Below are 13,553 nucleotides of genomic sequence, written 5' to 3'. Positions count from 1 at the left end.
TACAGCGCCTGTCCAGCGAGGTGTACTCTAAGAGGTGAGGGGGTACGGGGAGGTGCGACTCCCCTGCTGCTTCATGGAGGCCTGCATTTGCCTGGACATCTCCCACCTCTGCACACCCCGCTGGCTAGCATGCCTCCAGCCTTCTGTGCTAATGCACTATCGATCCAGCAGGCACCACAGGAACCGCCTGGCAAGAGCCGACACACTATTTTCTTCCTGTGGCTTATTTTTATACAGGACCGTCTGTCACACACAACAACACTTGATGGGTTTGATGCCACATGAGTCCAAAGTGGCAGTGTCCAGTTTCTGCCCTGAACAGGATCAGTGTTGGATAAAAAGAAATTCTTTATTCTGCTTCTTTTGTGCCGCACTTCCAGCCGAATGAACTGCGATATCTCTGAATCTTAATAGGTTGGAAGTGACACAAGAAATGTGTCTTTTTGAAACACCTGAGGTCTTTTGTAAAAAAAAGAATTAAAAGGTGATAATAATGTGACATATTCTCAGCTCTCCGAGTCTTCGAGAGTCTCCTTAATCAACACAAATCTTGAAAATTAAACATGTGCCACCTCGAGGGGCGAGCATACAAATTAGTGACAAAAATACTTTGTAGAATCAAAGGTCAACTCTGCAAAGTTAACATCTTCAGAGACTTGAGCTCAGAGAAAACTGAACTTTAAGTAAACTGACTTGAAAAGGCGCTGTGATTTACACTTCAACCTTATCACCTGGAACGCAACGGCAGAGAATACCGATGTGCACCAGTTTGAGCGCTACCAGATAAAATTCTTTCAATTGTCAGCCGCTGATGGGTGAGAAACGCTTTCATCTTGTCTGCACCCCGCGTTGGAATAGCCAGGAGAAAAACTGAAAACTTCAAGAGATGATTTTGCTCACTGAGTTCAAAGCCTCATCTCAGGCTATGGAAGCATTGCTTTGAACACTGCTCGCCCTCTCTCACTCTGTCGCTCACCTGCTGATTTTTCAGATGGATGGATTTGAGAATGCCATTCTAAGGCAATATTTGATTGTGTGTGTGAATTTACACCTTTGCCGAGCCCTGCAACCAGAAGACGGTGGCTGTTATCAACACCAAGCTGGTTCAGTTCAAGTGTAATGAGAACTTTTTTTTTTCTCTTCGGTGGGAAACACAAGAAAACTTAGGGAGGAAATTCCTTTTATAGGCATTTCCTGCTAGACTGGACTGTGTTCTTTATGCGTCAGGGCACTGAGAAGTACCAACCTACACATCGCAGCTGAGATTAGACCTTCAACTCCCAAATGTATAGGCACGAACCAATTGTCCAACACAATGCAGGCTGGGAATGGGAAATGGAGGGTGGGAGGCTCTTCTGATCAGGAAATGTTTGGCATTGAGCGACGATGAAGCATTACACTCATGATGAGTGTTGGAAGCCCCTGCCAAGTCTGGTTAAGGCAGTTAGCCCACTGGCCCGGATAATGTCATCATATTGTGTAAAACTGTTCATTTCCTCTGGAAAAGCAGCGAGAAGTGAAGTTGAAACCTACCACTCCCCTCACCCACAGTCTCTGTTTCCCATGGCAGGATAACAGATCTTAGCACAGTGACTTATTGCACATTTTCCCATCTTTGTTGAAACAGTCAGCCTTTTGTGTTCAAACTGAAAAAAACACACTGCTAGTCAATTTAATGATTACTTTTTAACTGCAGTGATATCTCTTGGGTAGTTTCAGAAATGGGAAAAAAAAACATGCTGTACTAATAGTGTGATTTTGAGCAAGTGGCTCAAAAAAGATTTGCACTAAAACCAGTGAAATGCAAAGTGTAACAGAAGCACAAGTAGAAAAGAGTCTCAAAGTGCAGACTAACTCAGAGATGACTAGTAACGTAGCAATGTCTCTCTTCAAACCCCCCTCCTGTGAAAACCAGTTCTTTTTACACTGTTAACAAGTCAATATGGTGTTTTATATGCGAGAACATACATCATGATAAGCAGTCAAAGTCATAGCAAACCTACAAAACCAATCCGGAAAATCTGAAAATTTCTGCATCATAATTCTTCTTCAGAATCGGTTTCCTGCTTTAACATGTATAGCTGAATTACTCCAACATGACTACTTGCCATTGTGTAACTTAAAGTAGTTTTTACAGCTACAGAAGTTTAGTAGGGACAAGAGATGTATGAACTTCATAGATCTCTACAATCTAGAGGAAGCAACAGTGCAGAGTTGCAGTTAAAAACTTCTTCGCCACAGAGAAATTAGTTTTAAGGAGTTAATTCAACGACCGGAGAGGGACCTTAAGTTCGCTAATGTGAGTTAACCAACAAAAGTTACTGCTAATACCACATTAGGTAGCAGAGAAAAACCCATGAGTGTACTCAATAAAGAATGGCCCACTTTATTGTTAATGAACTTTTCATTAGCAGTAGAAGGATTGTTAAAGTCCCTCTCCTGGCATTGATTAAACTCTTTAAACCTCATCTCTGTTCAGCAAATTTGCATATTTAAAAGTTTTTTTCTTAGTAAAAACATCCCTTGATGCTTTGTAATGGCTTAAATGCAACTGTACACCTTTGCTACCTTCAGTATGCACAGAACCATGACTATGAAAATGAGTTCCCTCCATCCCTCTGCTGCACCTCGACCACACCGTCTCACCCACGACTTTGCTCAGACTTTGTCGAATTACTCTGGGCTACACAATGACAAGTTGTACATTTGAATAATTTACCCATGCATGTTCTAGACTGCCCTTGTAAGTTGACAGATTTGTCTATTGGGTGTGAAGCCCTGGAAGTCTAAATCTGTGTTTTTGAGGCAGTCATCAGTACTCTGCAGGTTCAGGTGGAACTGCTCAGCCATTGCGTTGGTTGCTTATTTAGCTAATGATATGTCTTCTAGCATGTAAAAACACCATATGGCCATGTTAACAAGCTAATAAATTTTTCATCTTAGGCGGTCTTTACTTTTTGTTGCACATTCTTACTTTACATTAAATGGAAAAGAGAGAACACAGAGGTCCATCTAAATGCTCGCTGTTTGCTCACCTCCAGGGAAGCCGTCCCAGATCTCCAGCCGGTCGTAGCGGCAGAACACACCAGTAGGGGGCGTCGTGTCGGGCTCCAGCTCGAAGCTCTCAAACTCCAAAATGATTTCAGACATCTTAGGCGCAAAGATCATGAAAGTGCAGTCCAGGTTGTTGGGGTATTTCTCCGGAAACCCGGGTGACTTTATGACACCGCTGTTAGAGGTGAAGTTCCTGGAGCACTCGGGTCCTGCAGGAGAGACGAAAGGAAGTGGGAAGTGAGAAGATGAGATGCACAGGGAACAAAGGAGCGGGTGGGGATATTTCGTTTGAATGACCACTGCTTAACTGATCTGTTTTAGGTTTCTTTATGTGCTGGGTATTGAGATGCTCTGCCTGCCAGCTGCTCCATTGACTGGAGGACAGTTTACGGCCTGCAGCTGAGAGACCACCTTGATAGTTCTTGTATTCAATAGACGCTACATCTGGATCACTCAGCTCTCCTCGATGTTGTTGTGTGCTTTTTTTGCCCCCTTATGGGAACCAACATCACACTCCATCACTGGGTAGATATAACATATGAGACTCCTGAGACATCTGGACTGAGAACAGTAAACATTAGTGAAAGGCTTCAATCACCAGAACCGGGGAGCGATGAATAAACAGCTTGATTTGCGCTGCACAAACCTCTCGCACACGTCCTCATCAGGACATGTCTGCGAAACATATGAGAGGTGCTCAGCCAAAATTACAGCGTCAGTGATGGAAGGCGAGGGCAATGACTGCGCATACATCAGCGCGCACAAGCACACTTAAACACACAGTTCTACACAGGGGAAAGTCAAAATATTTATGCACAGCTCCCCGAGGAGCTGCCTTTCAGCTGATGAGGAGCATTAACACATTTTCCAAGTTAGCTACTTCACAGAGCATCACGAGCACGAGATTAGGATTTGAGAGTGATTGACGTGAGATAAAAAAAAACGACGCTTACAGCTGCAGGAAAACTTTAAAGAGTGCGACGGAGAGAGACAGTAAGACATATTCACTATGCAGGCCCAAGCGCTGGTCCAGAGTGTGCTTCACACAAGCATACCATCAGGAAAAAAGAGAACTACTGTCAGTCAGGGCAATTATTTGGAGCCATTAGTGGCAGAAATGTACCCAGGATAACATCATTTTCATGCTAGGCTGGCAGCTGGCATGATGGGTGCAGATGGGGCCAATCGAAACCAAAATTGCAGGGAGTTATCGCTAGATAAGCTAGATCACATAAATGAATGTGGCAAACTGCTTTTTTCCATCGTCACTCAAGCATCTTGCTGGGCCCCTAATTGAAGACCATCAGGCCCACTTGAGCCTGTCCACCGGCGGACTGAGTGTAGGGACTGAGAGCCATGTGGATTTCCTTTCTCCCCAAGTTGAAAGCCATGGCGAGCGGCGTTTTGCCTCGAAACAGAGTTGACATTTAATGCGGCGGCTAAAGTGTGGCTTTCGAGAACAGTAGGCGCCATTAATTTCACAGCTTCCCCTCGTATTTACCTCCAGAAAATGGAGAGATTTTGTCAGGACTGGAGGGAGAGAAAGCACGTTCCCTGGGATGGGAGGGTTTGCTGGATGCTGCAGTTCTGCACTTTGGGGAGAAATGTCAGACAGTTTTTTTGCGGAGGGAAAAAAAAAAAAAACTACAGATGCAAGCCACTTCTTTGAAAAAAGGTGGCTGTGGTGCCTGAGTGCTCTAGACAGCTGCAGCATCCAAAGTGCAATTCAGGTCAGTGTGTTGAATTTCCTGTGGATATTGGCTCAGAATTCCACTCTCCATCCATTTCATCAGCCTCCACCATGACCCTTATCTCAGCTCAGCAGTTGACCAGAACAGATTTGGTGGTTGGAAATGGTTCACTCTGAAAACCTGTCGAAATCCAAGCACTAGACTGGCACTTTTGCTTTTTGTCATTATCGCTGTAACTGCTTGTAATGCCCCCCTTTTAGCTTAGTTAATTTCCTTCTTTTATTTGTTATTTTCATATTCTTTATTCCATGTTTGTTTTTAAATTCTTTCCCTCTTTATCAACCCTCATTCACACAAGAGAACGTATTTATTCTGCTCTACCTTACACCTGCAGTCAAATATGTCAGCCTGTCTGTGTTTGTTGCTTGTTTCGTCTTCATGTCAATCACTTGTCTTCCACTTCCAACAAACACAGCGCCTGGACAGATGCAGCTTTACTGTACCTGCATCGCCGTCACCATTAAGTCTCCCTGTTTCTGTGTTCTTTCTAAATGGTCATGACTGAGGCCGAGCCAAGGACAAATTGTCCCTATTGTCAGCTGCTGTGTGCCTGGCTGCATACAACAAAAAAAAACAGAGTGGCGAGAAAGACCGAGCACTCTGGTCTCTCCCACCGGCGAGATAATCATCCAACAGATCTCTTTTATCTAGTGCCTCCACATGGGAGGGCTTTCGTCCCCTCGCTACACCCGGGACGCTTTGTGCTGATGTCTGTGTGAGAGGCATTCATTGATAGCAGTCGCGCTTTTCTGTGGCAGACGTCCGTACATACAGCGTGTGTGCATGCATCTGTGTTGACAAGGAGCTTCAGGAGACAAATATATCCAGCTGTCAGCCAAATGCTAACTCTCTGCCCTTTTACTCACTCTCCATCTCTCCCCCTATTGTTTTATCGCGGCGGTAGTCGGTGTGTGTCCTGGTGGATTCACGGCCTCGATGGGAGAAAGTGTCGAAACAGAAAAACAAAAAAGGGGTTTTGTAAATATGAAAGGTTTGACCCACAGGAAACACACACACACACACATATACGCTGTTCCATTTCATCTGAGATAAAACAGATAGTTTGGCCGCAGCGCACCCAGCAGTCCAACCGCTGCTTTTTAAACAGACGAATTTACAGCAGGAAAGAGAAGTAACCTTGAACGTTTACCGTCAGCCTCCAACCAGGCACTCCAGTGTTTACTGCTGGCTGTAATGGCTTCTTTTACTCCCGTTTATATTGAGTCCTTCTCCTCTGGATGGGGGGAGTAAACAAATGTCATTCGCGACTTGCTCCGTGAGTGATTAGAATTTGTTTAACAGGACAAGCCGCAGCACGCGAAATGATATTTAATGGATATTTGATTTCAATCTTTGCAAGTGTTTGAGATTTATAATAAATCTTAAATAAATATGGTTTCAGCATTACGGGAGCAGGGTGCCTTTCAGCTGTTAGTCTCCCTGATGACTTGTCCTCTGTGTCTCTATTAAGCTGTTGTTCCAAGCGCTGAAAGCGGACCAGAGGCTGGGCGTTAATCATTAGAACAACACCGCGCCAGGGAACGGGTGTTATATGTGAGAGCCTTTCGCCATTTTCATTTTTAAACCTTCCCCCCCTCCCTCTCTCTCTCTCTCTCTCGTGCATATTCTTTCTTTCTTTTTTTTTTTTCCATCTAATCATCACTCTCTCCCCCCAAGTCAGGGTTATTAGTGGCTGGAGCCATAGGAGCTGAAGGTGTTGTTCTTGGCCTGAGAGGTAAATCACCACTGTTTATGTTGCTCCGTGGCTGATCATTAGCCCGGTTCACCCCCTTCCACCTCCATCACTGTCCCCCCCACCTCCTCCCCTCCACCTCCATTTTGTCCTTATGCCACACCGACAGAAGGGTTAATCGCCGGTGGAAAATTAACTCTTTCAACACTAAACCAAACATTAACCCGAAGCCTGTGGAGTGTTGGAAACAGATGGAAAGGCAGGTTTACATTTAGCCACACACATCCTGAGGCGCCGCACCACTGACATGGCATTTAGCATGTCGCCCATGACGTCACCCCGCCTCCCCATTTAAAGGGGGATGACACGGTGCTGATGGGACGGGGGACAGGAGGATGTAGGAAGGGGGTGCATTCTCCCTCTGGCTCCCCTCAAAGAGATTTGTTGTCTCAAGTTTCCATGAGGGCTGAGCGTGTGTGCGATGACACTACGTCTCCGTGCCAGATGTGACCTATGCCATCAGTGCCGTTCACAATGTGACCTCTATTAGGCCCCACCCGGCATGCACACACCTTAACAGTGTTTTCACAGGTGTGAGCCGAGAGTCAGAGCGCCCGCATCACGATGACTTGATAAACAGAGCCTCGGCATGAATAGATGTTTACAGCGTAACATGGTAGGCCTCCCTCCAGCAGGCTTAGTCATTCTGCTGAGTAACTCAGACGGCGATGAGCTTTTGTGTGAGTGTGTGTGAGTGGGAGGGAGGGGGGCTACCGGCGGCACTATCTCTGCCTCCTCGCCCACTTCAATGGGCCCTCGGCCAGCCTTGATGTGGCTCTAAGCAAACTGCAGAGCTGCTAAAAGAAAACATATGCTGTGCATGTGCGTGCATGCGTACACTTAAGAGGACGGCTCTCTCCAGAATCATTTGAGGATTTTAAGTGAGAGTCTGTCAGATGACAGGATAAACACAGCCCTCCATCGTCTGTAAAAGCAGCGAGATTTCGGTAGAGGGCAACGCGGCGTCAACTCAGTTTACTCAACTATCCGGGGCTGACATTACTGATTTTTATTCACGCTGGTGGTTGTTTTTCAAGTCAAGGTCACAGTTTGCCTTTTTATTCGCTATTTTATTTTTTGTCTGGAAGGCCTCTGTAGAGTCAAACACTACCAGCTTGCTAATCTGCTCCCTTCAGCTCAAATATTCCTCCCTCTCTGACTTCTCCCTCCTCTCTATCTCTTGCTTCCCCACCATCTCGCTCCTCCTGTCTCTTGCCAGACTTCAGCCAGCGGAGCGAGGCTGCCAATTTGCAGGCCATAAAATAAATAGCCCATGCTAATTAAGATGGTTGGATGGGATTGAGGAGTGGAGAGCGGTAGAGACTGATGTGGAAGCGGCCATAGAGAGCCGCAAAACAACCTGTTCTCTTCCAATTAGACACTTTGCAGGCTACCGCTGATAAAAGCCAGGGCTACCAATGCCAGAATTTTCAAGTGTGTGTGAAAGTGTGTTTACATAGTTTACAGCTTAAGTGGCAAAACCTGCACATATAAACACTTGTATAAGCGAGCATGTGATCCCAGAGGGGAATATGTGCTTACGTATGTTTGCTTTGTGAGTATATTTATCTTCCATGTGACCTCTGCTTGTGCTTAACCCGGGATGAAAGGTGCTACCAGTCCCCGAGGTTGCCTTCCAGTGATCCAGGCCTATAATCACAGTGATAAACAGCCTGCATTCTTTGCATTTCCCTTCATTGACATGCACAAGCGTGAGCCTCCCGTTCCTCCATCCGTTATCAGAGCATCTGTGTATCATCATTAACGTTACATGTGTTAGCCAACACAATGTTTTCCCAACTAATACCCTGCTTGTTGATAAGCTGTGCTAATCAGCTAGCTTTGTATCTCTCTTTCTGCTTGGTTCTCTCTCTCGCTCTAACAAACAGAGCTGTTAATTGATCTCAGAGCCCTGTTCTTGGCGGGAGCTGGCGCCGCAGTAGTCAAAACACAGAGTGAATTCAAAGCATAACGAGGGTCTGGATCCACTAAGGAAGCAATGGCACACCCATGGTGATCTTCTCCGCAGGGCCACAGCACTGGGTGCAAAACATTCAGATGAAAAAAAGTTCTGGTCCCTTTTTTTCCCCCCCAAGCCCTGATTTCTCTTTGGATTCAATCAGCAAAAAAGCACAGATTGTCATCACGCTCAAGCTCTGCAGTCCTGACTCTATCTCTGTCCACGCTTACATCCATATTTCTTGCTAGATCTGTATTTCCTCATATCTCAGCAGCCTGTGTTCAGCAGTTCCTCCCCTATCGCCAAAGGGCCCCTAACACGCCTCATTTATAATCAGTCCTGGCTAATAGATGAGACTGGGAAATACCAAGCTAATCATGGAAAGAATGTAGATTTAACCGGCCTATCAAGGGGAATGAGGCAGCATGCGCGGACGGGTTTGCGTATGTCGGGGTGGAGCGTCGCTTTGATCTCATAAATGGACCCGCACTCCACCAGCTGCCCCGTCGTGATGGTGACACGCACAAACCCCTGACACACAAACACAAACACACACTAGCCCAGATTAGAAGGAAGGAGGGACCTTGCCGGGCTATTCATCATGTCTCCGAGGTCATGGGGGGGCTGTCCCATAGACTGCTGCTAAGGTTAATTAATGAAAGTGGAGTCTGTAGCACCTGTCTGCCGACTAGTCACTCTCTAGATACGCTGTCCTCCTCCTTCTTCCTCCTTCCTCCGGTCCAAACAAAGGAAGGCAGCAAACCAACAGGAAATTCTCCCACTTGTTATGCTGTGTTCTGATAAGATAGACATCCTGCGACGTTGTGGTGGAACATACCTGATTCCCAGCTATAATTACACGCAGGTCCTATTTTTAGGTTGAACACTGAGGAAGGAACCTCACACTGATTGCATACCGCTGCAGCACTGAAGGTACCTCCTGAGCCTGAACCCTGCTAAGTGGATTGAATTCCCTTTCTCCACAATCAGCTTGTCAGCGGTTATAATGGCTGCTTCATACCCGAGCTGAGGATTGCCATCTGACAATAAAACCAACACTTGAAACAACATTTGTTAAATCAGTGCTTAGCAAATTATGCCCCTGCTTATTGTATAATAATTCACACCAGATAAAAACTGCTACAATTATGGAACATATGGGACTATGATTCATTGGTTTTGAATGAAGCATATTGCCTGCCATATTGCAATTGCATAATTTGATGCTCTGATGCCTTGACTGAATCACAAACAAACCATGAAATTAGACGGAGAGGCTCTTTCTTGCTTCATTATCAAAATTATTCCTCCAGTTTTCTTACTGTATCGGACTGTGTATGTTTGATAGATTTGGCTACGGATAAATGAGGAGCTCGTGCTAGTGTTCTGCTAACCTTAAACCAAGATGTCAGCAACTGCGACAAGAGGCCACATGAATCCCTTTTTAAATTCAATATTAGTGAAGTTAACAAATCAGATCATCACACAGAGGTCTGTCTTGTGGTGTCTTCACTTTCATGTTGCAGGATAACTTGAAACAGGAGGAGGACACTGTACTTTAAGACCAACATACTGGTCGGCCGATGCTGCTCTATTACAGAGATATCAGTATTGGTTGATGTGTTGTCTGATTTTTTATTTTTTAACAGGACATGGTGAAGAAAAAGATGTTTGGGGTCACATACTTTGAGCTCAGTCTGCAGCACATGTAGCAGAGAGCGCATCAAAACTGAGCAGATGGTGGTGCAGAGTCAAGCAGTGTCTTCACGGTAACTAGTTTGTAAAATACACCGCTTGTTTTGTATGAGCGGGACTCAAATTACTAAAGCCGTGTGGTAGAAAAACAGATGGGAAAAGCAGCGAAAGACCAAAGAAAAACTAAACATCACGAACGAAAACTGAAACGTTAGGGGAACTAAACTTTTTGGGACCGTTATTTTTAAAAAAAAAAAAAAAATGACATTACATAGCAGCAGGTTGCTTAGTTTTCACTAAGTTGAAGTTTTTTTTTGCAGATAGTGACGAGAAGTTTCTAAGGTACTAAATGGAAATTCTACAAATTCAATGACAGCTGGAAAGTCTTCATTTATTGAAAAAAATTGCAGTACATGATAAAAAAGCTGCTACGAAGTCAAGTCAGTAAGTTTTCTCAATCACTTTTCTTGTTGCTTTGGTGACAAGAAGCAAACATTCATAAAAAGTAACTTATGACTACAGCTCATATGTAAAAGTACAAAAATGTACAAGGCTGCACTTTTAGAAGTATATGAAACACAGCTCTGGTTATAAATAATTAATAGTTTCAGCGTCACGCCTTGTTTCAAATAACTGGAACAAGGCAAAAAAAACAACTATACCAGGTCACCCACCTGTCTTGAAGATCTCATATCGGATGGAGAAACCTGCTCCATGGGTCTCGTAGTCCGACACAAACTTGATGAAGAGCTGGTTTCCGGAGGAGACGACCGGAGAGGGGGCGATCTTCCCACAGTACTTCCCCACCAGCTGACCGCTCTCGTCCACACCATCTCTCACCTCCACGTAGTCGTACCTGAACAAATAAGAGAGCCGGCGTCAGCCCCACGGTGCCACATAAATCATTTTCTTCTTAGGTCTGGTACTCATTTTCTTTCTAAATAAGTTGGTGATTAGAATATTGCTGCTACTCGGGTTATGCTGCGCATGTAGGAAGACAAACAGCACACACACACACACACATTCTCAGAGGGCCACAAACACAGAGCAACACAGCATATTGTGCAGGTAATGTAGTGGAAATAAAACACTGTGTACTAATGAGGTCTCAGGTTAAAACTCAGAGAACAGGTGGGCAGGCTATGCTTTCATTATATCGACCTGACACACACACACACACACACACACTCTGCAGAGGTTTTGTGCTCCCAGCAGCACTGAGGTCAGGTTTATGTAACTGCTTTAACTACCGAACTTCAGCCGAACAGTTGTCTATCTCCTGTTTAACCACAGGATAACGCCCTCAGTGTGCGCGCGCGCTTGTTCTATAAGAGAATAAGGGACTCGAACGTAATTATATTTTGGCCTTTGGCTTAGGTTGGTGTATAGAAAGAGCAGGTGTTAAAGCTATTAAAAAAACACACACATACACACTCAAACATCACATTCAAATGGAATTTCAGACCCACGGCTATTGAAGGGAGCAGCAGCTTAATTGAGTCGGCGCAGAGTTTAGGAGCAGAAGAGGAAAACAGCTTTGAAATAGGACTGGGAACAAGAGCCGCGACACACACACACACACACACACACACACAGACACAGAATCTGGCAGGCGAAACTTAAGCTGGTAGAGGAGAAATCAGAGCGCTTGGCCAACGAGGGTGGTCTAAACAGCCTCTGGTTATCAGTGTGAGCGTGTGCGCTTTCAGGCACTTGTTAAAAGTGTACATTAAATGCGTTTGAGTTGTGGTTTTCACTCCAGTGCCTGCATGTGTGCGCGCGTGTGAGTTTGAATGATGGGTAGAGATGACTTTTCCGTGCTGTGTTTTGACTGTGAGTGACGGAGCGAGCGCTGTTCCAAAAGCAGATTTTGGTTCAGGTTTCCACTGTTCCTAATTGCCCATAACGTGAATTCCCGTGTTATTCTCAGCTCTGCAGGCCACTTATCGACTGTATTCCTACCCAAACTCTGACGGCCTGCGGCACGGGTCTTCATCAGAAACCAGAGGAAATTAAACGCAGTTCACACACAGAACAAACAGAAATGAATTTGGATGTATGCTTGTTCAGCAGGTGTGGGGTCACATTTAGTCACACACACGCTCTTTCTGTGTCCTCAGAAAATATGCACCCTCTGGGCAAAGAGGCCTATTTTCATAGTTTTGCTTGATTCCCAAATTACTGTCAAAACATCAGACCTCCTTAGCGATTCTGAACTCACTTAATGCATGGGATTTTGCACAAAAAGGCGATTTACACTTTGAATGATGGCTAGGGGGGGCTAAATCCCTCAGGTGGGACTTGACATGTATCAACATGCACCCTTTGCCACCTTTTTCTAGTAAATGGTTTCCTTCACCTGCCTCAGATTAAAAAAAAAAAGTATTTGTAAAAGAGAAATTGAATTACTGTGGGGGGATTTGGGGAACAGTATCTACTGGGTTTTCATATGCAAACGAATAAGGCAAGTACAGTGAGTCAGCCAGTGAGAGGGAAGGACGGAGTGCAACTGAATGTAGAGCTGCAAAGAAGTGGCAGAGAAGTGCGGTGGATGGATGACTTCACCCGTATTTCTGCTCATGTGGGGTGATCTGAGGTGATATGAAGCTGTCAAGAAGCATCAAGTATCTCCTCTTGCTCTCCGTCTGTCATTTAATTTTTTAGTGTCTTGGGTTAACGGTTTGAAAGCAAGAAAGCAGCTGTCTGTCCTAAAACCGGTGACTGCCAGCAGCCTCTGATAGCCAGTCCTTCAGTCCTTAAACCTCTTTCCAGGGTCACTTCCATACAGGCATTGTAGCTGCGTTACACTGTCCTCAAAATCTGACTGGAATGATTTGGTTTTCTTCCACTTGACTTCTTAATATGTTCTGAAATCTTTTGGGAGCTTCAGTCTTTTCGTTTCTGCTCCTATGTAATATCTCCACCAGGGTTGTTGGCGTCTCCTCATTCCTCGCATGACTGTGCTGCGATTCCAGACCAGGTCTTCTTCCCTCGTCGGACCACCAGCTGTAGCAACATCCCAGCTTTGGATTACACAAGTACCACTTTGGGTACTTTCGGCTACTTTATCAGCAGCAGCTCGGTAAAAAATACGAGTTTCACGTGGTGTTTACAGAGTTACCCTCCGCTGCGTTGTGGCCAAGCAGCCACGGAGTTCCTCATTAGTTAGTTTAAAGAGCTCCCCTGGCATCCGGATCTCTGTTGTACTGATGTCATGTCGTCCAGTTGAGTCACCACAGCAAATAGTTTGAAAAGTCCTGAGGTTATTTTAGTTACTGAAAGGAAGGTATGCGTACTCGTGTAGGCGTTTTCCTAATTTCATTTAAGATTTTGGTTGAAG

At 45.1% G+C, this 13,553-nt stretch overlaps 1 protein-coding gene across 2 annotated transcripts in view; it reads right to left on the bottom strand.

Annotated features, from left to right (window-relative positions):
• Positions 1-13,553, bottom strand: part of nrp1a (neuropilin 1a) — a 57,760-nt gene that overhangs the window by 27,783 nt on the left and 16,424 nt on the right. For both annotated transcript variants that reach the window (XM_008294834.1, XM_008294835.1), the window contains exons 3-4: positions 10,888-11,069; positions 3,036-3,263 (exon numbers count right to left, since the gene is read on the bottom strand). In XM_008294834.1, coding sequence (XP_008293056.1) covers positions 3,036-3,263; positions 10,888-11,069 — 410 coding nt within the window. The remainder of the gene's footprint in view (positions 1-3,035; positions 3,264-10,887; positions 11,070-13,553) is intronic.

The sequence above is a fragment of the Stegastes partitus genome, unplaced genomic scaffold (genome assembly GCF_000690725.1).
Source record: "Stegastes partitus isolate 25-593 unplaced genomic scaffold, Stegastes_partitus-1.0.2 Scaffold999, whole genome shotgun sequence".
In the NCBI taxonomy this organism is placed as follows: domain Eukaryota; kingdom Metazoa; phylum Chordata; class Actinopteri; family Pomacentridae; genus Stegastes; species Stegastes partitus.
The sequence above is the reverse complement of the archived record's forward strand: the minus strand, read 5'-3'. Positions and strand labels throughout refer to the sequence as shown.